Here is a 27,662-nt window from a genome sequence, read left to right on the forward strand (position 1 = left end):
GTGAAACATGGAAGTGGGCTGCCCTGAGAACCTTGACCTCTCTCTTCAGAGGGAACAGTGACCTTTGACCTCCGCTGCTAAATGGCGTGGGCGGCCTTATGTAAATAGAGTTTGTGGGGTGTTGCTTTGTCCTGAGTATTAGTGGTCTAGAACCATAGTGGATAGTCAGTCTAACAGCCCCCCTCCCTAGCGTACCCCCCTGCAGAGTGTACCACAGCTGTATGCTTCCAGTGGGAGCTTGTTTGTGCCGTGAAGCCAGAAGTCTTTCCCATGGGGAGCCCTCTACTCTTGGGTGCTGTGCTCATACCTAAACAGCAAGCGTGGCTGGAAAATGGCTCCTAAGTTCTTTGAACCTCTGAGAACCTAATCTCTTGGTCCTTTGATCGCTTATTGTCATACAGTAGTTCCCTGAGAGTGAAACAAGCCTAGCACCTAAGGGTGTTTGTACCCCTGAAGTGCCAGGAAGCACTGTGTTGTGTTTACAGATGAGGAAGGCTATAGAGCTGTGGCCAAGCCTCCCTCTGGCATGCATTTGAGTAAGTGGGTTTGAGGGGAGAGGATTCCCTGCACAAGAAAGGGGCTCCTACACGTTGCATTAGTAGGGAGGCCAACAGTAATCGAGGGAGTTGGTACACCCTGTCCTAGTCGGGGTAGGGAGAGGTTTGGGAGAGTTGTGGAGCATAAGGTTAGGGGCTGGGGGTGGGGAGGAAGGAGCTGGAGTGCTGGGGTGACAGTTGGAGTGTCAGGGAAGGGTTGTCATGGTGGTGCTGACAAGGTGCTAGGTGACTGGGATTAGGTTCTCAAAGCCCAGGGGTGGGAGTGGAGGAAGAGGAGGGATGATCTGGGGCCTAAGGGAGGGGTATTTTGGAAAGCAGGCAGATGAGCTAAAGGACCCTGTCTTAATTAGTTTCTGTTGCAATGAAATACCATGACCAAAAAGCAAGTTGGGGAGGAAAGGGTTTATTTGGCTGAATCTTCCACATTAACCACCGACAGACAGGAACACTGGACAGGACAGGAACTCAAGCAGGGCCAGAACCTCACGGAGGGGTGCTGCTCACTGCTTACTGTGCTTTCTTACAGACCCCAGGACCACCAGCCCAGGGGTAGCCCCACCCTCAATGGACTGGGCCCTCCCCTGTCAATCATTAAGAAGATGCCCTACAGGGGAGTCTTATGGAGAGATTTTTCCTACTGAAGTTCTTTCCGATAACTCAAGCTTCTGTCAAGTTGACATAAATCAAACCAGCATCTACCTCCCACCCCCCATGGGAGTGTGAGGGCGTGATGGTAGAGAAACCTAGCATCAGCTCTTAGTGAAGTGGCAGATATGTACACGGAAGCCTCGGGCTTCCCCGATTTAGAAGCCCTCTAACCTTAGAGGCTTCCAGGTGACGTATATGCAGATTTCGCCTTTCTGGACACTCTACCAATGGCCTTGAGCCAAAGTCCTTCAAAAGCCCTCAGGATGGGTTACGTCCTGGCTCTACAGATTGCCTTTGGCAAGCCCGGGTGTGAACGGCTCTGCATAAGACGCCCTCAGAAGAGAGCCTCTGACCAGAGTTTCCTTCCCAGGAAGATCCAGGTGTTTTCCAAGGAGGGAGTCCAGACTTGCTCAAAGCTTCTGAGTTCTGCATGGCTCCAGGTACAAGCCGTGGAGGAGGGAAGGAAGTTAAGACCCTACTTCTACACCTCGCAGCCAGTATGCCCTGCTTTCACAACCCAGCTATGGGTGCTATCACCCCCTACTTGTCAGTAAGCAAATAGGTTGGGGGAGGGGTGTCAGGTTACATGGGTTAGGGATGGCGCAAACTCAGGTCCAAAGCCCGGGCTCTCTTTAAACAGCCAAGGGTGGGGGCCGGAAGGAGAGGTTGGGTGTTGTGGAGTATTGAAAGAAGGAAAGGTGGGCAGGGCCAGGTGAGAAGAGGAGAAAGCTGGCGCCTAGGAGACCAGGTGAAGAAAGTTGGGGTGTGGATGGCCACAAGGGCCGGGATCTAGAAGGGAATGAGGGCGCTCCAGGCGCTGGGTGAGGTGCGTTGGGGGTAGTAAAGATGGTGGTTATGGAACAGGCAGAGCAGGTGTGGGTACAAGTCCCTCGAACTCTGGCAGGACGGGGGAAGCCGGGGCGTGAGGCTAGCAACCATGGCCGCAGCCTCTCGGTCCTAAGCAGCGCGCAGGTGAGGCCCGGCTGGGCGGGGCGGACCGCCCACGCTCCGGGCTAGGCTCCTCACCCTATACGGCAGCGTTGCCATGGCTACCGCCCCGGTGCAGCAGCCCCCATTTAATGAGAGGGGGTTGATCAACCCCCCCAGGCCCTTCACAAACTCGGATCCCGCGGGACCGGAATGTGGGGTCCCGGGTGGCTGGGGCCGCGTCCCCCGTTCTCCCGGCTGCTTCCGGCCTGGTCCGGGCGGCGCGCGGGGGGAGGGCGGCCCGACGGGCGGGGGGTGGGGGGGTGGAAGGAGCGGAGCCCGGGCCGGCCGACGCGGCTTTGTCTCCTTTGTTCCCAGCGGAGGCAGCGCCGCGGCGGGAGGGGCGGGCGGCGGGCGCAGTTTTTTCCGCCCCTCGGTCTCCGGGTAACAGCTGCGGCTCCGCCAGACCCACCTCCGAGGGGAGGGAAGGCCGCCGCGCGCAGATCTGAGCTAGCCCGGAGCTGCGGGCGGACGCGCCGCCGCGCGCATCCCGCAGGAGGGTCGTGCGGTGAGTTGCGGGACTTGGGCAGGGAAGGCGGGGGCGGAGGCGAGAGCCGCGCGCACCCAAGTGGAACGGCCCGAGGCCTCGATCCCGCTGGGCACGGGCAGCCAGAGTGGAGTGGTGGGCGGCTTCGGTCCTCAGAGTTGGGACCACACTCGCGCGCGCGAAGGCAAACTCTGGCGGCACCGCCTGTAACGCGATTGGGAGACAGAGGAGGTGGAGCTGCTCCTCCGCGCCCCCTCCTCGCTGCCGCCACCGCCGCTGTCGGGACCGGCCGGCCCCTTCCCCGCCCTCCCTGGGCCACTGGTGGGGTCTTTGTCCCGTGGCGCGGTGGAGGGAGGAGGGTTGAGGATGAGCCGAAGCAGGGAAGTGGAGGCGTCCCCATAGGATAACAAACACTTCAGGCTGAGACTGACAAAGGAGGACCACGAGCCTTTTAACACTGGGACTCTGTCTCGGTACCCACACACCCAGCCGGTGCTTGACGAGCGCTTTAATTTATGGCGGGTGTCTAGTAAATGATGGCTCCCTTCTACCCTACTCAACATCCAGAAAGCAGGTGTGCAGTGCGCACCACTTCACTGAGAAAAAGTGACTCTCTTTTAAGTGGATACTGGGAAGGGAGCCGGGGTGTGGGTGGCAGAGCTCTGAAAGGGAAGGCCAGTTTTCCCCAACTCCCAGACAAGACAAGTGCAGATGTGGAAAGGCTGAATATGTGAGCCGTCTTGGAGGGGGTTAGGTGGTGCTTGCCCTTTGCAGAAGTCAGGCAACCAGTCTTGGGCCCTGCCGAAGGGTTTCGGGAACATGGGCTCTGAAGAGGCCTGTGGGGCAGGCCTGGGCACAGGCAGAGTTAGTTAGACTTTGGCGATGAGCCTGGACAGCCTGAGATGTGGGGAGTAGGGAGGAGATACTGGCAGTGCAAGTTAGGGACGTGAGGCTTGACTCCAAATAAGCTCTAGACCGATCATTAATAAAACTGGGCCAATTTCTTGCCTTTTGAGAGGCCAAGAGGCTTGGAAAGCAGTGTGAGCGCCATATTACCCCTCCTGGCTGGATCTCCTTGGCAGTGAAGTGGGGGTTCATTCACCATGTAGGGAACACCTGCTCTGCGTTGGGTCTGCTGGTTGCTGGGGCTTTCTTATTAAAAGCGGGTACTTTCTGCCTTTAAAGAGCTCTTGTCTAGAGTGGGAGGATGGAACAGAATAAAATGGTCTTGGGGCCCACTCATGCCAGGTACACTCTACTACATTTACTGATCAGAGCAGTCCTTCCTCCCCTCCCACAAATGGGAAATCTGAGGCTCAGAGCCCAAGGAAGAGCAGGATAGATAGGTCTGGCTGGTAGCTGGGCGTGTCCACTTCATCCACCACACAGGGTTACCTCCTCAAGGAGCTTGGGAGGCCTAGGAAGGCTCCCCAGGGAGGTGATGGCAGGGCGTGGGAGGTAATGGGAGACAGAGGGAGTGGGCATTCCAAGCTGAGGGAACAGCCCTTGGTGGTGGCAGGGAGGAATAGAACAAGCCTGCAGTTGAATCAGGAACGAGGGGTATGTATGAGGGAGGGTGTGGGAGAGAGGGTCTTGACCTTTCTCCAGCCTGAGGGTACCCCAAAAGCCTGAGTGTGTGCACTCCTCTTGTTGAAAGAAATTCCAGTGGGGTCCTCATAGATTGGAGGGACTAGAGATGCCTCTGTGGCATGTAGCTGAAGTTCAGTGAAATCTGTGTGCCAGCGTGGAGGAGAAAAATGTCACTCTCCTTTGTCCTCCCCTGGCTGTGGTATGTAGCCCTATTGACGTAGTTTCTTCTAGAGATTCAACCTCTGACCTGTGCTCTGAGCTTTTCTGAGCCCTCACATTTCTCTGTGTATTCCCCTCAACTTCAGTTTGGGGAGTGGCTTTGTTACTGACCCTTGAGGGCCGAGAAACTTTGGCATGCAGTAGGCACTGAGCAAACATTTACAAGCTAATGAAACAGCAAGTGCTGGTCTCACTGTGGGACCCTGTGCCCAAGGCCCATCTGTGGCCCAAGGTGGTGGGAGAGTTAGCAGAGAGCAAGAGAATGGCTTCTGCTCTCCCAGAGGAAGAAACTCGGCCTCTCTATCCCTTGGAAACAAGGTGGGGGGCTTTTTAGTAGCCTGGCCTTGCCACAGTCCCGAGCTTCTGGCTGGGTTCAAGACTTTCCCTGCAGCCTCTCCCCCCCCCCCCCAACCTCCTTGGGTGGCAAACAGAGGCAGCCTTGTTCCTGCTCCCATAGAGCTGCCCTGTTCTCTGCACACTAAAAATGGAAACCCCCAAGCTATTTTGGGAGCCGTGCCCAGCCAGACTGTGGCCATGGCCCCCTGCTCCCACTGGGCTGTGACCACAGCGTCCTTGCTCCCACCAGGCTGCTGGACCTTCCTCTTAGCCTTGTGCCCAGCCCAGTTTATGATAGGGCAGCCTCAGGAGCGCCTTGCCGCAGCCTCTGATAGATGGGCCAATCAAGGGGCAAAGAAGGGAACTCTGGGAGTCTTCCACATAGACAGCCTGGCAGCTTGGTGGTGGGAGGGCCTGGGCAATGTGGCCTGGGCACAAGGAGGGGAAAGTGTTTCTCAGTGTAGAATAGTTTGTCCCATAACCAAGCTCTGTGTTCCTGCTTGAGGACCACGGGAGTATGGAAAAGGTAGAGTTGCCATAGTTACTTAGGTGTGGGATTTAGGAGCCTTAGCTAGGGCCTGCAAAGTAAGAAAGCAGGCACTCAAAAGTCTGGAGAGGTCCTAGGGTTGGACCTGGGATTGCAGGGCACAAGCAGGCATGACCACTTCCTCAGAGTCCCCAGCCCACCACTCATACTGCATTCTGGGTTCTGACTCTACAACCTGCAGGAGAGAAAATTCCGGGAGATGGCCTGCCTTCCACAGCTTTCTAGGACTTAGTGCTGAAACCAGGGAAGTGTGCGTGAGTCTGTATGTGTAGGAATCTAATGTGGGTGGTATGTGTCTGTCTCTGGTGGGTGGATCCGATGTGTCTGTGCAATGTCTGTAGGGGGCGGAGTTTTGTATGACTTCATGTGGTGTCTGGGCATAGATATATGCCCTGGGTGACATGTTTGTGTTTGTGTGTACGCGTCTACTGTGCGTAGGTCCCATCCACACGCATTGTTGTGTGTCCGTATGTGCAAGTGCTCCTGTGTTTGTGTGCAATTGTATGCATTCAGGGTAGGTTGTATACATAGATCTTAGTGTATGTGTATCTGTTTCTATGCTGGTACCATTTGGGTTAGGGTGGCCCGTGGCTTATGTGAATGGTATATAGCTGCATGCCTTGACAGAACAGAACAGAGTAAGGAAAGGATGGGAAGAATACTGAGAAGGGACTGCAGTGCTGGGGGCCTGACTGGGCCCAGATGGCCATGGGGCTCCTCTCTAGTTGACCTTTCCCAGGCCCCTGGGTGCCTGGCTCTGCCGCCCTCCCTCTCCCCGTGTGGGCTCTGAGGAGGCGTCCTCTATGGAATGTGTTTGGTGGCTGAGGGCCAAGCTAGGCTGGGCTCCACAGGCAGACTGGGTAGTGGGGAGGGGAGTCCAGGGCTCCCACATGCCTGCAGCCCAGCCCCCCAGTTTCATACTCTGCTTTCCCCCCACTGGCTAGGTGACTCCTGCTCAGGTCATGCCGTTGTCTGCTGATCCAGCCGGCCCTGCCAGGTGAGCCAGACTTCCCCCGAAACAGAGAATAGTTTGACTCTCCCTGCGGCCCAGGTTTCCCCAGTGTGGGGCCCCATCTTTCCACCTTTGCTCATCCTAGCATGGCCTGTTGGTCCTCTGGTTATCACCCTCTGGATTCCTGGCCTAAAAGGTCTTGCATCCAATTCTTTTCTTTCTTTTGTTGTTGATTTGAGACAGGGTCTTTCTATGTGGTGGTCCTGGAACTTACCATATATACCAGGCTGGTCTTAAACTCAAAAAGATACATTTGACTCTGCCTCCCAAGTGATGGGATCAAAGGTGTGCACCACCACACCCACCCCTGCACCTAATTCTTGCTTTGTTATGACATGCTGGTGGTCTATAAGACTTCCTAATCCTACCCAAGAATTCCATCAGCCATAGAGAGGGGGCCCTCTCCCTCCTCTGAGACCTTGCCACCTCACTTGACTCAGAGAGCAGGGTTTAGAAGGAACAATATTGAATGTAGAGCTAGGGTAGAGTATAGGCAGGTACAGGTCCCCTGAGAGCATAGTGTCTACAGAGAAGGGGTGGGGTTGAAATGTCCCTGTGTCTGCCCAGTAACTGCAGATCTGGGATCACCCTGGGCCTCTGGGCCTAGTAAATACTAGGAATCTCTGAGTTAGGAGAAGTTAGGGCCCAGGTTAGGAGAAGTATCTTGGTCCTTGGTGCCACAGTCCTGTCCCTTAGCAGTGGCTTCCAAGTACTTTGCTGGTCATTCAAGTCTTACCCAACCCTTCTCTCTGCCAGGTGACCATGTCTGTCCTCGGCCCAGTTCTTCTCCAGGTGTTCTGGGCCGGGTGTGTCGTCACCCTGCAGTCCTCTTTACCAGCTGCTTTCACTGCCAATGGCACACATCTACAACACTTGGCAAGGGATCCCACCTCAGGTGCCCTCTATGTAGGGGCCACCAACTTCCTGTTCCAGTTGAGCCCTGGGCTGCAGCTGGAAGCCGTGGTGTCCACAGGCCCTGTGAATGACAGCCGGGATTGCCTGCCACCTGTGATACCTGATGAATGTCCCCAAGCCCAGCCTACTAACAACCCTAACCAGCTGCTCCTGGTGAGCCCAGAGGCTCTGGTAGTGTGTGGGAGCGTACACCAGGGCATCTGTGAGCTACGGAGCCTGGGACAGATCAGTCAGCTGCTGCTACGGCCAGAGCGACCTGGGGACACACAGTATGTGGCTGCAAATGACCCTGCAGTCAGCACAGTGGGGCTGGTGGCCCAGGGATTGGCAGGGGAGCCCCTCCTGTTTGTGGGGCGGGGTTACACTAGCAGAGGTGTAGGTGGTGGGATTCCTCCCATTACAACCCGAGCCTTGCGGCCACCGGACCCCCAAGCTGCCTTCTCTTATGAAGAAACAGCCAAGCTGGCAGTGGGCCGCCTCTCCGAGTACAGCCACCACTTCGTGAGTGCCTTTGTACGTGGGGCCAGTGCATACTTCCTGTTCTTGAGGCGAGACCTGAAGGCCCCTTCTAGAGCTTTCCGTGCCTATGTGTCCCGCGTGTGCCTTCAGGACCAGCATTACTACTCTTATGTGGAATTGCCCCTGGCCTGCCAGGGTGGTACCTATGGTCTTCTCCAGGCTGCAGCTGTAGCCACATCCAAGGAGGTGGCCCGTGGGGAAGTACTCTTTGCAGCTTTCTCCTCGGTGGCTCCTCCCACTGTGGATTGGCCCCTGTCAGCATCTACAGGGGCATCTGGAACCTCTGTGCTCTGTGCCTTCCCCCTGGATGAGGTAGACCAGCTTGCTAACTATACTCGAGATGCCTGTTACACCCGGGAAGGCCGTGCTGAGAACGGGACCAAGGTGGCCGACATTGCATATGACGTCATTTCCGACTGTGCACAGCTGCCAGTGGTGAGTCTAGGCGTTTGCCATCAAGCACTTGCCCAGAAAGTCCGAGGGGAGCTGGGACTAGGTGGAGTGACACTCATGACAGGTGCCAGGTGCTTCCTTTTAGATTCCTTTTAGATCTAAGCAAGAAGAGGCCTCTTGGCAGGGAGCAGTACAGGAGTGAGCTTGAGTTGGATGCCAAAGAAGTGACTTCGGGGGCCTGGAGAGGTGGCTCAGTGGTTAAGAGCACTGACTACTCTTCCAGAGATCCTGAGTTCAATTCCCAGCAACCACATGGTGGCTCACAACCATCTGTAATGGGATCTGATGCCCCCTTCTGTTGTGTCTGAAGATAGTATAGCAGTGTACTCATAAAATAAATGAATTTATGATAAGAAGTGACTTTGTAGAAGTCAGCTAAGAGTGTTTGGGGCTCTAGGGAAAGGGTAGAATGGGGATGGCAGAAGATGGGGCCACAGACAAGGTGGGGGGGGCGGGGAAGAGGAGATAGAACCACTAGAAACTTGGGATGGAAGTGCACTGAGGTAAGGCTGAGGAGCAGGCTACAGTAGTATGCTGCCCAAGGCAGGACTGTCCAGACGGCTGGCAGAGACTAGGGCCTAGGTGGTGGTTGTCCTGGGAGATTATCTAGGCAGGGTCTCAGTGATGCTTTTTGCTACCTGTAGGACACCCCAGATGCTTTTCCATGTGGCTCGGACCACACACCCAGTCCCATGGTCAGCTGTGTCCCTTTGGAAGCCACACCGATTCTGGAGCTGCCAGGGGTTCAGCTAACAGCTGTGGCTGTCACCATGGAGGATGGACATACTATTGCTTTCCTGGGTGACAGTCAAGGACAGTTGCATAGGGTATGTCCTTTGGAAGTTCTGAGGCTGGGATGTGTGATGTGTGACATGCCACGTGCCACCCCAGCTGTCTTCGCCATTCCTCTGAGGGTTGGGTGGTATTTACCTGTGATTTTCTTCACATACACATACACCTTACCCAAGGCTGCTTATAGTAACCTGTCTTGCCTGGAACTCGTCTGGACCAGGCTGTTTTCAAACTCACAGGAATCTGCCTGTCTCTGTCTCCAGAGTACAAGTATTGAAGGCTCCCTCCACACCTGTCCAGAGAGAAAATTCTTATTCGTAAATTGTTTCAGTTCTAAATGGAGGAAGGTCTTAAGTTTGTGGCTTTGGGCTTGGTGCCAGACCTTTTGGTCTTTCATCTTAGGTCTACTTAGGCCCTGGAAGAAGTGTTGCCCCATACTCTAAACAGAGCATCCAGCCGGGATCTGCCGTGAACAGAGATCTTACCTTTGATGGTACCTTTGAGCATCTCTATGTAGCAACTCAGACTACTGTAAGTCCTGGACACAGGCCAGGGGATGATGGCTGGGAGGGGTCTCTAGGCAGGTACTGCGACCCATAGGTGAGGCTTTCAGATTGCAAGCCTCAGGTCGTCTTTGCTGTCACAGCTTGTGAAGGTTCCCGTGGCCCCTTGTGCTCAGCACCTGGACTGTGCCTCTTGCCTTGCTCACAGAGACCCTTACTGTGGATGGTGTGTACTCCTGGGCAGGTTAGTTCTACCAAATCCCCAACCTGGGCTTGTGCCTTTGTAACCGCCTTAGACAAGACTGTTGACCTTGTCGGTTGACTCTCAGCCCCCAGCTCTTTATCCCCTACCCAGGGCTTTGTTTCCCTGCCATAGAGCCTGGTATCAACTCCATGTAAGGGCTGTGACCAGGGAGGGTCCCAGGCCTATAGATGTCTCTGCTATGTGAATCCTTGGTGGCTGCTGGAGGGTCATAGTTATGTGCTGGTTCTTCTTAGGTGCAGTCGCCGGTCGGAGTGCTCAAGGGACCAGGGTCCAGAGCAGTGGCTTTGGAGCTTCCAGTCAGAACTGGGCTGTCTTCGAGTGGTGGCTGTGAGCCCTGCAAATATCAGTCGGGAAGAGAGGAGAGAGGTGAATGATCAGAGTGGGGAGAGCTATGGAGATGGATGGAGACCTTGGATTTTTGTGTTGTTTCATCAAATACCACATGTCCTTGCTCAGCCATTTCTCTTAGGCCTTGGGTTTCTCTATCTGTTATCAATCAAGGCCAGAGTGTGTACTTGAGGCCCGTAAATGAGAGTTCGTAGCTTACTATGAAAATGGTGCCAAAGTGTGCCCTTGGCTTTCTCTGTAGGTTTTCCTGTCGGTGCCAGGCCTGCCATCTCTCTGGCCAGGGGAGTCATATTTCTGCTACTTTGGAGACCAACAGAGTCCTGCTCTACTGACAAGTTCTGGTGTGATGTGTCCCTCCCCAGACCCTCGTGAGGCCCCAGTGCTGCAGAGAGGAGCCGGTGGGTGAGAGAAGGGGCCAGCCCTGGACCTGGGAGCCCCGCCCTGCTTCCATCTTGCTCTAAGAGGTCTTACTGGGATGAGAAGTGACTCCAGAAATAGTCCTGGGTGTGCTCCGAGTTCCCTTACTGGCTCCAGGACCGCAGTATCGGTGCTATGTCCTGTGAACTTTGTCCTCTGACCCTAGTTCCTGCCTCTGTTTGGGGTACCAGCCTCATTCCATGTGGCTCCCCAGCCATCCCCACCCTTCAGTTCTGGCTCTCCTCATTTTGCAGACCATATCTCTGTGAATGTGGAGCTCAGGTTTGGTGCTGTGGTGATCGCCAACACCTCTCTCTCCTTCTATGACTGCATGGCAGTTACTGAGTTTTTCCCATCTGCACCGTGAGTCCCTTACCTTCCCTGTCCCCAGCTCTGGGCTCCTCCCCTTTGACAGTCTCTGGTTCATGACTGACTGACTGCACTGTGCGCAGGTGCCGGGCCTGTGTGAGCAGCCGCTGGGGCTGTAACTGGTGTGTGTGGCAGCAGCTGTGCACGCACAAGGCCTCATGTGACGCTGGGCCTATGGTGGCAAGCCAACAGGTTAGTGGGACTCCAGGATGCAGTATGGTGGGGGTGGAGTTAGGGGCTCCCAGGGAGAGGGTTTTCTAATGGCCTGGGATCTGTGTGCCTCCCAGCCTCCTGTGGAGCTCTGTCCTGAGCACCCCAGCTGCTTTGTGTGACAGTTCACTGGAGAATGCTGCTTGTCCATCCCATCTGTTTTGGGAGGACATTTAAGCTGAGAGGCGAGAGGTGTGGCCTTGGTTCTCCACCTCAGCACAGACCCCCGGAGCCTGCCCTCTGTGTTTCTGCCTTAGAGAATTAATGGGATGTTTTTGTTTCTCTCTTCCTCGGTCTTTTCCCCTCTTAATATACCCTTGCCTGCCTGCTCCTGCACTTGCCTGCTGAGTGGCCTTCCTGTCTGTCTTGGCCTTCCCCTTCAGAGCCCACTTCTCCCCCTAATCCCTCCTGTAGGGGATGTACTCACCCCTTTCCCACCCACAGTTCCCAAAGCCACGGTCACTCCTACTCCCAACACCTTCCCAGTAGAGCCTAAGGCCCCCTCCACAGCCTCAGATGTCCTACCTGGGGCCAAGCCTTCCCGGCTCAGCCTCTGGGGCCCATGGGCAGGTCCTGGCCCCATACTTTCCCCTACCTCCACAGAGTCACCTCTCCACGAGAAGCCCCTCCCCCCTGACCCCCCTACCATACCTGGAACCACTGTCCCCGCACCCACTAACTTGGGACCATTGACCACACCTGAGGACCTCTTGGCCTCCTACCCATTCCCCTCAGATGCAGCTGCAGTATCCCCTGCAGAGCCTGGCCCTGAGGCTCTGCCTTCCATGGTGGCTCTGGACCAGCAGCCCCCTGGCACTGTTCCAGTCACCACTTTCCCAGGGGCCACTGGCTCCATGAAGCCTGTTCTGGATTGGCTCACCAAAGGAGGCGGCGAGCTGCCCGAGGCGGATGAGTGGATGGGGGGTGACACGCCCGCCTTCTCCACTTCCACACTCCTCTCAGGTGATGGAGACTCAGCAGAGCACGAGGGCCCTCCTGCCCCCCTCATCCTCCTGTCCAGCCTCGACTACCAGTACGACACCCCCGGGCTCTGGGAGCTGGTGAGGTCCAGCCCAGGAAGGAGGCCTCGGGAGGGAAGGGGGAGACACAGCCATTCCCCTCAGCCTGGGATTCTCCTTTGGGAGGGTGAGGACAGAGTGTTACCATGGAGCCAAGCAAGGTAGAGGACTGAGGCGGTCAGGGTGGGAGCCACAGACTGCCTCACCCTTGGTGCCTGCAGGGAGAGGTGAATCAGAGGGTGAGCTCCTGCCCCTGTGTGGAGACTGTCCAAGGCTCCTTGCTGATACCGGTCCATGTGGAACGGGAAGTCCAGCTTCGAGGCAGGAACCTGTGGCTCTTCCAGGTGTGTTTGCCTATCCAGCTAGCAACCTTCCCTTCAAGCTGCTTGACTACTTGACAGAGTCTACCCAAGTCTTAGAAAGCAGGAAGAAGACACTGCCAGCCCCAGCTTTCTCTTCCGACTTGGGCTGTACTGGGGCAGGGCCTGTCCTGCAGCCTACAGGGCCCAGCTTCTCAGATGCCTGAGCGACATGTCCTCTGCCCCCAGGATGGCCCAAGGAGCAGCGAGTGTGTGCTGGAGCTGGAGGGTCTCGAGGTGGCGGTGGAGGCTCAGGTGGAGTGTGAGCCACCTCCAGACACCTGGTGCCGTGCCAAGTGCCAGCAGCACCAGGTGCGGACCACGGGTGGGCACAGACGCTGGCCGCGGGCCAGGCTTTGACCCTGGACAGTAGATGGACACCCCGGCTGAGCCACATGCCTCGTGGGGTCCCTGTCTCTCGTCAGGGTTCTGTATTCCCGTTCCGTTGCTGATCTCCTGCCCTTTCACCCTGGGATCCCTGAACTCCAGTTCTGGCCTGAGACTCTGCTCCCCTAACTAGTCATTTTGGTCTCTTCTCTGAGCCACACCCCAGGCCTGACCCAGACTCTAGGCTCTGACTTCACTCCTGTTTCTCCAGTTCAGCTATGAAGCTTTGAAGCCAGAACTCCAGGTGGGGCTGTTCCTGCGTTGGGCGGGTGGTCTGCGTGTGGACAGCGCCGATGGGCTGCACGGTGAGCCGCCCGGGGACCACAGGGCGGGCTGTTGCGGTATCAGGGCTCCTCAAGGCTCTCTCTGTATTACATTTCATTCCCCCTGTCTCTAGTGGTGTTGTATGACTGCTCTGTGGGACACGGGGACTGCAGCCGCTGCCAAACTGCCATGCCTCAGTATGACTGTGTGTGGTGTGAAGGGGAGCATCCGCGTTGTGTAGCCCGGGAAGCCTGTAATGAAGCCGAGACTGTGGCTACTCAGTGCCCTGCACCTCTCATTCACTCGGTATGTTGGAGTGCTGGCACATCCTTTCTCTTCCTCACGGCTGCTCTTAGAGGGAGGATGTCCGTATTGTGGATGCACAGAACTCAAAATAGGTGGGGGCTGCCTCAGACCAGAGGTAAGTAGAGGTGAATGTCCTTGTCTTGGAACAGGTGGAGCCCCTGACTGGACCTATAGACGGAGGCACCCGTGTCACTATCAAGGGCTCCAACCTGGGCCAACACGTACAGGACGTCCTGGACATGGTCAGGGTGGCTGGAGTGCCCTGTGCTGTGGATGCAGGGGAATACGATGTCTCCAGTAGGTGAGCTGCTTGGGCCCAACATGGGAAGGCACTGTGGCTAGATGGCTTCCTGTTGGGGACCTCCTTCCTCCATGTATCTGCCTGCCTTTCTCCCATCTTTGATTACGGTGTCAGGGCCTTAGTGCTGGGTTACCATGGCCTGGAGCTCTGGCTTCCTGTGTATAGCTGCAGAGCCTTGGCCCAGGCTGCTTGGGGATCATTTTAGTCTGTCGGGCAGAATCACTGCCTGGAGCTTGCTGGTGGCTCCTCTTAGATGTATTACTTCTCCAAGGCCTGCCCTGGCTGGGCCCTCAGGAGAGGCTGTGTGGCACACCTTCAGAGTACCACGGGCGATGTAGAACATTCTCCAGGAGATGTTCACAAGCAGCAAGACCAAACCTGGCACGATATCAGGGCAAGCCCTTACTGTCCCCTCAGAACAACTGTCGTAGAGCTCCATAATTTGTATTTTAACCAAGCGGTTACTTTGCAGAAGCATGCCCTTTTCCTCCAGCTGGTAACTGAGAACTTCCAGACCCTCTACGGTATTAATAATTCTAGAACCGCCAGACTTAGGTAATTTATGAAGTGATTTATGAAGTGTAAAATGTATTATGCTGGAGCCTCCCTGGCTAGTTCACACCAGTCGCTCTGTTTTGCCAGTATTTGTATAACCGTGACAATGTTAACCACTGTAGACTTAACATTCTGGGAGTTCATGTGCCCCAGGCTTCTGTTTTCTGGCTAAGAACCAGCATTTTCTTCGACTGCTCACATCCGCCCCTATTCTGACTAGAGGCTTTTAGGGATCTTTTGCTTAGGATCAGATCGAGTTCCCATCACTTTGCAAGTGGGTACTGACCACATAGTGGTAAGGGAGACTTGGGGGTGGCTGGTGAGGCTCTCTTACCCACCTGCTTGACCACAAATCAGCTCTCCAGGGCTCCTTTGTAAACCTCTGTCACATCAGGGAAATGCACTTGCTAGAGGGTGTGCCTGAATGGCTGAAGCAGGAGTGTGGCTTCTCCGATGCCAAGGCTTGCTGGTGTGCCATAAATGGGTTGCTTTCAAAGCCAGAGTGCTGACACAGCTGGCACATCTTATGAGGATGGGGAAGGCAGAACACCTGGCCGTGTGGCCAGAAGAGGATCTGCCAGGTCGCTCTGAGGGACTTCTGTGCAGCCTGGTATTGCCATGCATGCCTGTCTTGTGCCTACAGTCTTGTGTGCATCACGGGAACCAGCGGAGAGGAGGTGACCGGTGCTGTGGCAGTGGAGGTGCCTGGAAGAGGACACGGTGTCTCAGAGTTCAACTTTGCTTATCAGGTGTGTGAATGCTAAATCACTCCAGCTGCCTGTAGGCCTCTCCCTCTGCGGATGCCTCAGGCTATTTGGTTTTGCCTTCATAAGGCTCCCCGTCCTGAGGCTCCCTTATTTGTCTGAGGTGCCCTGGCTTCTGTCATCTTGATTTTGTCTATCTGTCCCCAACTTCTTTCCTATAGGATCCAAAAGTACACTCCATCTTCCCAGCCCGTGGCCCTAGAGCTGGAGGGACCCACCTTACTCTGCATGGTTCTAAACTCCTGACTGGGCGGCTAGAGGACATTCGTGTGGTGGTTGGAGACCAGCCTTGCCACTTGTAAGGGCCACTTTCTTGTTCTACAAAACCCACACACCCCAGGGAGGAGATGGGGTGCTGGGAAAAGCCAGTGTGGATTGGGTTAAGTCTGCCCCCCACCCCCGGAAGGTTCTAGCCAGCTTTCCAGAAACCAGGGCTGTGGTAGAAGTACAGCTTCCAGAGCTACACAGTGGAAAGTGTGAGGAACCTAAGAGCCAAGATTTGAGTGAGTGCCTAGCTCCTGGATCTGGGTTATCTTCTACCTTCCACTCAGGCTCCTGGAGCAGCAGTCTGAGCAGCTACACTGCGAGACCAGCCCATACCCCATGCCAGCCGAACTTCCAGTGACTGTCTTGTTTGGAGCCACTGAGCGGAAGCTTCAGCACGGCCAATTCAAGTATACGTCAGACCCCAACATCACTTCAGTGGGCCCCGCCAAGAGCTTCTTCAGGTGTGGGGGCCAATGCATGTCTGGAAGGTCTTTGCAGTTCTCACAATAGGGGAGGTGGGGTTCGGGGAATAGAGACTGTGAACTCCTTACTGTTGACAGAATGGGTCATGAATGAACCAATTTGGGTTTGGGGCTGAGCTGGCTGGGTTTGGGCCATGCAAGTCATGAATGGCTCCTGGGCTATGTTTCAGCGGAGGACGTGAGATATGGGTCCGTGGCCAGAATCTGGATGTGGTACAGATGCCAAGAATCAGAGTGACTGTGGTCCCAAGAGTGCTACAGCATGGCCAGGGCCTTGGACAGAAGCACCAGGTGGTCCGTGAGAAAGTACGTGGCTCCAAAGCCATCATTCAGTAGCATACCCATGAGTCTCTCCTGCTTGCACCAGGCTGGCCATCTCTCCCCTCACCCATGGGCAGCCACGGGTAGTTGGTACCAAAGGAGATGCTTCCCACCTTTGCTCAGCCTCACATCTCACGAGGTGCCTCAGTTGATCACCCCTCGTCCTCTCTACAGTTTGAGGAGCCATGTCTTGTGAACTCCTCCCACCTCCTCATGTGCCACACACCTGCTCTCCCTGGCCCACCCCAGGACCCTTGGGTCCAGGTGGAGTTTATCCTTGACAACATGGTCTTTGACTTTGCTGCACTGAGCCCCACACCCTTCTCCTATGAGGCTGATCCCACCCTGCGTTCCCTCAACCCCGAGGATCCCACCACACCGTTCCGGCACAAGCCAGGGAGTGTGTTCTCTGTGGAGGTAATATACCTTCTTGGGCTTTCTATAGAACAGTATGTATATGCTGGAGAGGTCAGGGTTGAAAGAGCAGGCTGAGAGAATCTGAAGTGGTTGGTACAGCACAGGACCCAGCAGGTCCTGCCAGGGGTTTGACTGGTGGCCTGGGTCCCCATGCTCCCTGAAGGGATCTGTTTGGTTAAGTAAATGGTTTGGCATATTCACTAATTGGGTAGTGTGTTATACATTAGGTAACAGGCTGATCCTCATTTGGCAACTGAGCTTATGTGGATAATACTAGACCCTTGTTGTGACATACGTGGTAAGTAGTCCATACATGTGTAGACACATGGACAGGCCACAGGCAGACGATCCAACATCACCTAGCTGAGGGTAACTCCGTTAATGGCCCAGGCTATGGGGAACTGTTTTAGGTTCTCCAGAGTTTCAGCTGTGAGAAGAAAGGTAAGAAAGCACAAAGAAGTCTTGGTGAGCAGTCTGAGGGACACCTTTGTGACCGTTCACTCCAACCACAGGGAAAACAGGGCTGAAAGATAGTCTTAGGACCATCCCTCTCACATTTGGGAACACAGGCTGAGGCGGTAAGTGTTCTGAGAAACAAATCAGTGACCCAATGTTCCAGGGGGAAAATCTGGATCTCGCCATGTCTAAGGAAGAGGTGGTGGCCATGATCGGAGATGGGCCCTGTGTGGTAAAGACGCTGACCCGGCACCACCTGTACTGTGAGCCCCCTGTGGAGCAGCCCCTGCCACATCACCATGCCCTCCGAGAGGCACCAGATGCTTTGCCTGAGTTCACGGTCAGTAGGCAGGACCTGGGCAAGGTTGGGCATTATGTTCTCTGGGGCTCTGGCTCACAGGTAGCTTCTCATGCAGGTACAGATGGGGAACCTGCGCTTCTCCCTGGGTCATGTGCAGTACGATGGTGAGAGCCCCGTGGCTTTTCCTGTGGCAGCCCAAGTGGGCTTGGGAGTGGGCACGTCTCTCCTGGCTTTCGGTGTCATCATCATTGTCCTCATATACAGGTGGGTAGAGCCAGTTGTGGCAGGTAAGTAGGCATGGCATGGCTGGACAGAAAAGGCACAGATGAGAGCAGGGCTCTGCAAGAAGTGTGTGTGTGTGTGTACACATATATTAAGATTTATTTTTATTTTATGTGCATTGGTGTTTGCCTGCATATATTTCTGTATGAGGATGCCAAATCCCCAGAAACTGGAGTTACTTAACAGACAGTTGTGAGCTGCCATGTGGATGCTGGGAATTGAACCTGGGTCCTCTGGAAGAGCAGAAGCCAGCACCCTTAACCACTGAGCCATCTCTCTAGCGCCACTCTGCAAATATTTTACATAAGGGAACAGGCCTGGCGGTCTCCCGCAATACTCAGTTCAGCCCTTGGGCATGAACAATATATAAACCTTTGAGTATAGCTGAGTTCTAACAAACCTGTGGTTATAAAATCAGCTTGTGGGCTCTATATGACATGTATGTCCAGGGCTTGCTAACTCAGGCTGAATGATGGGTAGATGTGGTTTGATGGGAACGAGACAGGATAGATTGTTTTGGGTCAGGCTGGCTTGGGCATGGTCAGGTTATACTGGTAGACCAGGTTGGGGTTGGCCTGGAATAGAGTTGAACAGGCCTGAACCAAGTAGAGCCTAGCAAGGGCTTTGGCCTGCTGACCTTTCCCTTCTGCACCTGGTGCTGGTAGGAGGAAGAGCAAGCAGGCCCTGAGGGACTATAAGAAAGTGCAGATCCAGCTGGAGAATCTGGAGAGCAGTGTGCGGGACCGCTGTAAGAAGGAGTTTACAGGTGCGGCTCCAGAGCGGGAGTAGCCTTTGGGGCTCTGCCCAAGGCTGCTCTGGTCACATGGGATCCACTGGACACTCTTGTGCTCAACAGACCTCATGACAGAGATGACCGATCTCACCAGTGACCTCCTTGGCAGCGGCATCCCCTTCCTTGACTACAAAGTGTATGCTGAGAGGGTCTTCTTCCCTGGGCACCGGGAGTCACCCTTGCACAGGGACCTCGGTGTGCCTGACAGCAGGCGACCCACTGTGGAACAGGGCCTGGGGCAGCTCTCCAACCTGCTAAACAGCAAGCTTTTCCTTACCAAGGTGTGCTCCCAGCCAGGCTGCCCCATCCCTTCTTGCTCCTAGTCTCCCTGTTTCTAAACCTCCCCTTCACTCTCTCCCTGGCCTTAGTTCATCCACACACTGGAGAGTCAGCGTACCTTCTCTGCTCGGGACCGGGCCTACGTGGCATCTCTGCTCACTGTTGCACTTCACGGGAAGCTTGAATATTTCACAGACATCCTTCGTACACTGCTCAGTGACCTGGTAGCCCAGTATGTAGCCAAGAACCCCAAGCTGATGCTGCGCAGGTAAGTGGCTGTCAGGGTGACAGACAGCTGGAGCCAGGGGTAGAGCCAGGGGCTTGGGTGTGGAGCGTGTGGAATGGAGTCCTCGAGTCCCTGCTGAACCTGGCTTTCCCTTCCTGTCTCTCAGGACAGAGACCGTGGTGGAGAAGCTGCTCACCAACTGGATGTCCATCTGCCTCTACACCTTTGTGAGGGTGAGGGAGGGCTGACAGCTCCTCATTAGGGAGGGTCCGGCCCTTTAGAGCACTAAGCCTCCAGCAATTCATTTAGCTTGCGCATCTGTGCCAGAGCAAAGACATTACCCAACAAAACATGTCCCGTGTATGCTTGCCTCCTGCCAGAGGCCCTGACTGCCCACACTTTCTCAGGACTCTGTAGGAGAGCCTCTGTATATGCTGTTCAGAGGGATTAAGCATCAAGTGGACAAGGGCCCCGTGGACAGTGTGACTGGCAAAGCCAAATACACACTGAATGACAACCGCCTGCTCAGAGAGGATGTGGAATACCGTCCCCTGGTAAGGGGTTCTCTACACCATCAGTCTGTACCCGCCTGTGGTCTGCCCTGGATATGGAGCCCACCCGACTTCTCACTCCCTGCTGGAGGGAGGCTGTTATTCATTTAATGGTGGTAGGAACTCATAGTCTCCCACAAGCTAGTAAACATCCTTCTTCCACGGAGTGACACTCTTCATTTTGTGGGATTGAAAATTGGGAAGCTCAGAGGGTCCCTGACTTAGGATGGAACCACAGATCTGTGCTGTGCCAGAGAATCTTGCCATTTCACCAGGGATGCAGCCTTGTCCTCTAAACCAGTAGGCACTCCACAGACTTGCCTGAAGCTCCTCTCTGTTACTCACAAGGGTTTCCTTGAAGGACCCAACCCTCCTTGTCCATGTTGTGTAGGGAGTCCTGGCTTACACACACTTCCTTCAGGCATAAAAGAGGGTTGGGTGCTCACCTGGGGGTTCACCTAGTCACCCCATGAGCATTTGTATCAAGTGAAAGGCAGACAGGTGAAGAGAGTTAAGGACTGCTTAGTACCGGAGTGGGCTCGGGGGCTGTGGTTTCTTCATGGTTGTCCCTGCTCTTGACCTGTGTCTTGGTCATCCAGCATGTGGAACAAATCCTGAAATCTCACATTTCTTGTGTAGACCTTGAATGCTCTTCTGGCTGTGGGGCCTGGGGCAGGAGAAGCCCAGGGTGTACCTGTGAAAGTCCTGGACTGTGACACCATCTCCCAGGCCAAGGAGAAGATGCTAGACCAGCTTTATAAGGGAGTGCCTCTTGCCCAGCGGCCCGACTCTCGCACCTTGGATGTTGGTAAGGATTAGGAGCCGGGTAGTTTGAGGATCCTGAGATGGCGTTGGGCCTGAGCTGGCCCAAGATTGGTCCTTCAAGGGCATGGGTGAGGCTAGCCCCAGGTGAAGGGGCCATGTCTCCACCTAGGATAAGATGGGCTGCATGGCAGGAAGAGATCCTGGGAGCCCCGTGCCAAGTCCTCTCTTGCCCTTACAGAATGGCGGTCTGGCGTGGCTGGGCACCTTATCCTTTCTGATGAGGATGTCACTTCTGAACTCCAGGGTCTGTGGAGGCGTCTGAATACACTACAGCATTACAAGGTGGGAAGGATGGGAGCTGAAGGTTGAGTAGGGTAGGCTAAGACTGACTGACAGAAGGGTCACAGCTGGTGACCACAGCTGTGGTTAGCAGGTCCCAGATGGAGCAACGGTGGCCCTTGTCCCCTGCCTCACCAAGCATATTCTTAGGGAAAACCAGGATTATGTCCCTGGAGAACGTGAGTATCTCCTCCTCCTCCTCCTCCTCCTCTTCTTCCTCCTCCTCCTCCTCCTCCTCTTCCTCCTCCCCCTCTTCCTCTTCTTCCTCCTCTTCCCCCTCTTCCTCCTCTTCCTCCTCTTCTTCCTCCTCCTCCTCCCCCCCTCTTCTTTCTCTTCCTCTTCCTCATTGTAATTTTCTGCATTTGTATTGCCCAGTCCTGAGGAACAAGAGAGGCCCTGTGGACTGAGGTGGAGCTAGTATCTTTCTCTTCTCAGAGGAGCCTTACCCAGGTCCCCTCACTTCCGGGGGAGTTAACTGGACTTGGGTTCCCAAGAGGAGGTGGCACCATGCGAGGGCCACCAAACTCTTACATCTTGGCATAGGGACCCCAATGCTGGAGGATGTAGATGAGGGGGGCATCCGGCCCTGGCACCTGGTAAAGCCGAGTGATGAACCAGAGCCTCCCAGGCCAAGGAGGGGCAGCCTTCGGGGTGGGGAGCGTGAGCGAGCCAAGGCTATCCCTGAGATCTACCTGACACGCCTGTTATCCATGAAGGTAGGTCTGGGAGAGAATGGACAATGGGGTCTGGGCTGTCATGGGACATGGGGGTAGTGTGGGGCTTGCATGGGGGGGTGCCATGAGCTGCCTAAGGCTGGCTGATGCCAGGACTCCATCCTAACTGGGCTCTCTGCTTCCTTCTCTTCCTCACAGGGCACACTGCAGAAGTTTGTGGATGACCTGTTCCAGGTGATTCTGAGCACCAGCCGCCCTGTGCCTCTGGCTGTGAAATACTTCTTTGACCTGCTGGATGAACAAGCCCAGCAGCATGGCATCTCTGACCAGGATACTATCCACATCTGGAAGACCAACAGGTATGGGAGGAACGGCTCAGGACATATGTGACGGCCTCGGCCTCCACAGCATAGTCACTGGCCCCCGTTCCCCCAATTTGCAGCCTGCCGCTGAGGTTCTGGATCAACATCATCAAGAACCCACAGTTTGTGTTCGATGTGCAGACTTCAGATAACATGGACGCGGTGCTCCTTGTCATTGCACAGACCTTCATGGATGCCTGCACCCTGGCCGACCACAAGCTGGGCCGGGTGAGCAGGCTGGAAGGGATACAACAGGGACAATAGGGTCACCCACATAGCTGGTGGCTATGGAGTGTCTGGTGCACAGATCTTCAGGGTTTCCTCAAAGTTGCAAGGAAAAGATGGTCTGAGGCAGCCTCTGACTTAAGGCATTACCATGGCAGGCCTCATCCCACATGCTCCCTAGAAAGTGGCCATGGTCAGTCTCGGGATGAGCAGAGTGGAGGGGGGCACCCCTGCTGCCAGCCCTGATGACCCGAGTTCAGTCCCTGGGACCCATGTGCTGAAAGGAGACAGCCAGCTCCTGTAAGTTGTCCTCTGACCTGCACACATACATGCACACATACAAACACAAAGGTAACATAAGAAAAACAAGGAAGTGGGTCAGTGTGACCAACTGTCCTGGTTTGCTGGGAACTGGGAGGTTTCTGGAATGTTTTGTTATAAAACTGATCATATTGGGAGCCCCAGGAGCTGATGACCTTCTGAACTTTGACCCTTCCTTCTCTCCTGCCCTCCTGCTGGCATCCAGGATTCTCCCATCAACAAGCTTCTGTACGCTCGAGATATTCCCCGTTACAAACAGATGGTGGAAAGGTACTGGGGAGGGAGTGGGTCTGGAGAGGCAGGTATGCAGCTGAGGCCCTAGGTGGGCCCTGGTGGGACCAAGGAAGTAGGTTCTGATTATTTATCATCTGCCATCCCGGACCTTTTGGCAGGTACTATGCAGACATCAGACAGACTGTCCCAGCCAGTGACCAAGAGATGAACTCAGTCTTGGCAGAGCTGTCCCGGGTAAGGCCTCCCCTTCCTACGTCTCATTTGTAGAGAGGTCCTTGTCACCCCTCTGTGATCTACCTGGGAGAGGACACACCCTGTTATCATACAGGCAGAGTGTTCCTGTCTTCCTGCAAAAGGCCAGACCTGTCATGTCATTAGAATGACCAGGGGTCTCATTGGAAAGCTGTCACCTAGTCTGGTCTACCAGGTGCTTGTGTGCATGCAGCCTTGGGGTCTACAGAGTGGATGAGGCAACTCTAAGCCTTTGACTTATTTTTTTTTTTTTTTAAAGATTTATTTTAGATGAGTACTCTGTAGCTGTCCCCAGACACCCTAGAAGAGGGCATCAGATCTCATCACAGATGGTTGGGAGCCACCATGTGGTTGCTGGGAATTGAACTCAGGACCTCTGGAAGAGCAGTCAGTGCTCTTAACCCCTGAGCCATCTCTCCAGCCCAGCCTTTGACTTATTGGCCATGTTACCCACTGTTCTGGAACATGTTTCACCTTCCACACCCACATGAGAACTATTCCTTAACTGACTATGAGAACACCCATACCAACACAGCTATACTTTTGGGGTACATTATGCCAAACCCTTCTTGGTCCCCCTAAGAGTTCCATGAGTTACTTTGGCTGCACCATTAGTACTGTCTAGACTGGATTTCTGAGTTTGAGGCCAGCCTGGTCTACAGAATGAGTTCCAGGACAGCCAGGGCTATACAGAGAAACCTTATCTTGAAACTCTTCCCCCTTACCCTGCAGTGTACTTACTTCTGCAGTGGGGCTTCCCAGGCGTGGTTGTGGTGGTTGGGAGCATCCAGAGAATCTGCCAGGATCTGGAGATGGTACATGGGATGTGCCGGAAGACGACCTAGCTACCATTTCTCCTAACCCTAACCCTAACCCCCCCCCCCCCAAAGTACCATCTAGAAAAGGACTTGATGTCCTCACGGAAAGCTTTGGAATGGTCTCAGGAAACATTTGAGTAAGATCAGAGCAAAATTGTGCCGAGTTCCCAGGCAGTTCCTAGTCCCACGGCCCTGTAGTCACTTGGAATGAGTGGGAGGGATGTCTAGCTTTAGCCTTGACTGGGAGAGGCAGGCAGGGCTCAGTGGAAGCTCCAGCCCTGCTGAAGCTAGTCCTGGTGTTTCTTCCTGCCACGGAGGTTTGGCCTTGTCCTGTCCTGAGCTGTCACCATGCTTTGCCTTGGGCTCTGTTCCCACTTCAGGGCCCGTGCTTTCTCAGGTCCCCTTCTCTCATCTCATCCTTCGCTGGGGTCCTGGGCCTCTTCCCCACCGCAGCCTCTCCATCTCCTTTACTTCCATCTGCCCTCTTCCCTAGAACTGCTCTGCTGACCTCGGGGCGCGAGTAGCTCTGCACGAGCTCTACAAGTACATCAACAAGTACTATGACCAGGTGAGCACAGCCGGGCCGACTGCAGGGCTAACAGAACTCAGTGTGCTCCTTGGGAATCTGAGTGAGAGTCCCACAGGCTGGATTAGTGCCATTGGCTCTGCTCTCCCTGTACTCACAGTTCCCCATCCTGCTTCTGCAGTGGGGCTTCCCAGGCGTGGTTGTGGTGGTTGGGAGCATCCAGAGAATCTGCCAGGATCTGGAGATGGTACATGGGATGTGCCGGAAGACGACCTAGCTACCATTTCTCCTAGATTCCAAAGTTGTCCTTGTCCTGGGCATGACTGCTTTTGTGGGTACAGACTGGACTGTGGGTCATAAACCATGGGAGCAGGGGTGAGGTGTCAAGCACAGGATGAGGGTAGATAAAGGGACAACAGAACCAGGAGGGGTCTTTCTGGGGCCTCTCTTGACCAGCCTTGATGTTCTAAGTGCATCTGTGTCACTGTTAGTCAATCTATGAGTGCCTAAAGAATTACCACAATTATGTGGCTCCAGTGCCTGGCGTTGAGAACACAGAAACCTGAGTCGTGGTCTCAGCTGAGTGGTCTGGTAACAACAAGCAAAGGATCCCCAGCCTTGTACAGTGTGAAGCCAGCCCCAGCACAGGCAGGCAGAGGTGACACAGCCTCCACCTATTGGAGCACAGGAGAGGCAGCTCCTCTCCCCAACCTCCATATCTGTCCCCCAAACTGTATCCTCTTGGTCTTGGCACAGAGAACCATGAAATGCCACTAGTTGGCAGGAAGGGCAACGGGGCTGGCTACGACAGACCTTGTGAGAAGGCCAGTGGATGTGTAGGGCTGGCTGCTACACAAAATGAACATGTCAAGGGAAGAGTGTTAGGTGGTGTGGCTTGTGTCATTCCCTGACGGCCTATTCTGGAACATCTGCGTGTGGAGGTGCCCAACTGTGTCAACACTGGAGAGGCAGGAAGTTTGTGCTTTAGGCTATGCTGAGACCATGCCTCAGACACCCTAGAAAAGCAAGCCAGGCAACCGTTCGGTTTTCACCCTCGTCAGTGAGACTCACAGTCAGCCTCACTGTTATATCTGCGAGACACTGGATTTCCATTGCCTACCCTGCCCAAATGCTGCAGCCCCTTAGTAAGTCTACCTGTGGTGACTGTAGGGTCCAGAGAAGTCTCTTCTGATTCTTTTGGTCCTGCCTTTCAGATCATCACTGCCCTGGAGGAGGATGGCACTGCCCAGAAGATGCAGCTGGGCTACCGGCTCCAGCAGATTGCTGCTGCTGTAGAAAACAAGGTCACAGATCTCTAGGGACCAGGGAGTCTTGGCCGCTGCTGTCTCAGCACCTCTTGCGCAGCCCTGGAATCTCAAGGGAGAGGCCACCTTCGTAGATGCCTGTAGTGACTGACAAGCAGAGTTTAATGAAAGGTGGCTCCTAGTCTCCTGGTGGAACCAGCTCACAGCCTCAGCCCCATTGTACCTGCCTTGTAGGCCAGGCACCTACAAGGTTCAGTGGGTAGTTCCAGACCTGCCCCAAGACTGGTGACTCTCTGACCTACTTCCTGGGTGATGCCAGCCTGCAGGGAGCTGGGAACTTGTTTCCAGAGAATGTCTGGTAGGCCCTCCAGGCCCCTGGGGAGACTGTACTGTTCTTGAGCACTGACTTGTGTCCCATTGGGAATCACAGAGGAAGGAAGAGAGTCCGCCCACTCCCTGTCCTCTCCATCCATCCTCCTTGACCTCAAGCTTAGCTTCCTCTGTCCTTGTTCCCTGTTGCCAGTTCCAAGGCCTGAGAGAGAGAGAAAAAATGCCTTTCTAGGCTGCTGCTGCCTCAGCAGGGTTGGTGCCTCAGGACCACCCTGTCGTGCAGGTGGCTGGTGGGGGGGGGGGGACAGCTGCTTCAGGGGAAGCTTAGGCGAGAGCAGTGGCCCACTGATGACACAGCTCTTCATTACGGGATAACACATGGTACAGTCTCCCCGGCCCCTCTGCTAAGATATAACTGGCAGTGCTGGGAGACATGGACGTCATGCTCTGAAGGGTCCCCTGACCCCCGTGAAAGGCCACAGTGAGGGCTGGCAAGCTCTCTCGAGCTCCTAGGTAGGGTCTGCCAGAGGCAACACTTCCCAGAAAGGAGAACTTGAAGCACAATATGGCTCAGGGAGAGTTGGGGGCCTGATGTGAGGTTCTGTCCTCCATCTTGCTTGCAGGTCGTGATAACTTCTCCATTCCTGTTCCATGAGTTCTGAAAGGAACTGGGGAAGCAAGGCGTTATTAAAGGCGATTCCAGGCAGTGTGGGTCTCGGGTCCATGACCCTGTTTCTGGATTCCAGTTTCCATATTGTTGTTCATGTTGAGGTGCCTAAGGCAGGGGCTCAGAGCCCCCCACCTGCCTGTGTAGTGGTCGTCTTGTAGTATTTTCCTGTTTGAAGCTGCAGGTGAGCTTCAAGACCATGCTACTGTGGTGCCCTTGGCTGCTGGGTCAGAGCAGCTGGAGGTTGAGAATGCTGTTGGCTTTACCAGGCAAGGGTTGTAGTATCCTCAGAGAGCTCCCCCTTGGCTCATGTGTATAGCCAGTAATCTGGCCACCCTTGTGCTCTTCCCTGAGCGTTTGAAGAGATGGGATGATACAATTCCAAGAGTCCTTTCTTGCTGTCTTTAAGAATCTTTGTCTTCAAAATAGCAGGAGCCATGTTGGTTTTCACGCCGGGGGTAATCACAGCGGCTGTTTCTGTCAGATTCCGTCTTGCCCTTGCCTGCCAGATGTGGGGAACCACAGTGACAGATGGTCAGCATCAGGCCCTCACTTGGGAGCATGTGAACTTTAGTACTAATGACAGTTGTCTTAGTTCAGATTTTATCCTCACTCAGAACGTGTGTGCCTCCCCCAGTGGCTGCTCTGACAAACTATCTTGTTGACAGTCTCAGAGAACAGGACTGACAGGGGGGAATGAGGTCTTGGCTAGACTTCAAACAGGTACAGGGAGGGAGGCACCTTAAGTCAACATGGCAGGCATGATGACAGAGACACACCTCTGCTCCAGGCTTGGGCTTCTGCAGTCTTGAGGAGTCCTGTGAGGAGGTGAGGGTTCCTGGAGAGGAAGGCCATGTACCTGCGTGCTTGGGCATGTGCTCATGGGACGGGCAAGTATGGAACGTGCTCTGAGTCACTCAGGGCTCACCCTCACCGAACACCATGATAGAAGATGTCATGAAAATAAAAACCTTACCACGTAAGCTAGGAAGCTAAGTCTTCGCTCCATCACCATGGCCAAGATCGGCAAGGCCAGTGCCAACAGGACTTGGTGGCTGCCCACCTGGGGCCTGGCCAGTTTCAATATAGACTGTTTATAATAGTTTGATCAGTCTCTCAGTCCTCTCTTCCCGTTTGCAAAGGCACGCCCTCATTGTTACCCACAAAAACGCGTCAGTGTGTGAAGGCTCCAAGTTTCTCATTTCTTTACTTGAACTGTAGGGGTGATTGTTCAGATGACTAGATAACACATTTTTAAATGAGACAGGAATTCACTATTTCTCCCTGGCTGGCTGGCCTGAAACTTGCTGTGTAGACCAGCCTGGCCTTGAACTCACCACGCTCTGTCTCTTGAGAGCTGGAAGAAAAGGCAAGCATCGC

The 27,662-nt window shown here is 54.7% G+C and overlaps 1 protein-coding gene across 4 annotated transcripts; it reads left to right on the top strand.

Moving 5' to 3' along the window:
- The first annotated feature begins 1,504 nt into the window (after positions 1-1,504).
- Positions 1,505-27,390, top strand: Plxnb1 (plexin B1). 4 transcript variants are annotated; one of them, XM_076917371.1, is made up of 38 exons: positions 1,505-1,645; positions 6,316-6,368; positions 7,140-8,252; positions 8,915-9,097; positions 9,465-9,593; positions 9,709-9,809; positions 10,064-10,196; positions 10,420-10,576; positions 10,850-10,958; positions 11,048-11,156; positions 11,558-12,235; positions 12,415-12,537; positions 12,742-12,864; positions 13,151-13,244; positions 13,337-13,509; positions 13,659-13,810; positions 15,009-15,114; positions 15,291-15,427; positions 15,681-15,857; positions 16,049-16,184; positions 16,374-16,616; positions 17,236-17,412; positions 17,489-17,637; positions 18,321-18,421; positions 18,512-18,729; positions 18,817-18,995; positions 19,120-19,186; positions 19,361-19,507; positions 20,144-20,312; positions 20,508-20,611; positions 20,703-20,787; positions 21,152-21,324; positions 21,481-21,641; positions 21,725-21,872; positions 22,396-22,460; positions 22,583-22,658; positions 23,988-24,062; positions 25,235-27,390. In XM_076917371.1, the coding sequence occupies exons 3-38, from the start codon at positions 7,146-7,148 to the stop codon at positions 25,337-25,339; spliced, it is 6,369 nt and encodes a 2,122-aa protein (XP_076773486.1). In that variant the 5' UTR covers positions 1,505-1,645; positions 6,316-6,368; positions 7,140-7,145; the 3' UTR covers positions 25,340-27,390. The 4 variants fall into 4 exon arrangements, with proteins under 4 accessions (XP_076773486.1, XP_076773484.1, XP_076773483.1 ...); XM_076917369.1 differs by lacking the exon at positions 1,505-1,645 and adding an exon at positions 1,856-1,953; XM_076917368.1 differs by lacking the exon at positions 1,505-1,645 and adding an exon at positions 2,496-2,700.
- Positions 27,391-27,662: the final 272 nt, after the last annotated feature.

This window comes from Arvicanthis niloticus, chromosome 21 (assembly GCF_011762505.2).
Source record: "Arvicanthis niloticus isolate mArvNil1 chromosome 21, mArvNil1.pat.X, whole genome shotgun sequence".
In the NCBI taxonomy this organism is placed as follows: domain Eukaryota; kingdom Metazoa; phylum Chordata; class Mammalia; order Rodentia; family Muridae; genus Arvicanthis; species Arvicanthis niloticus.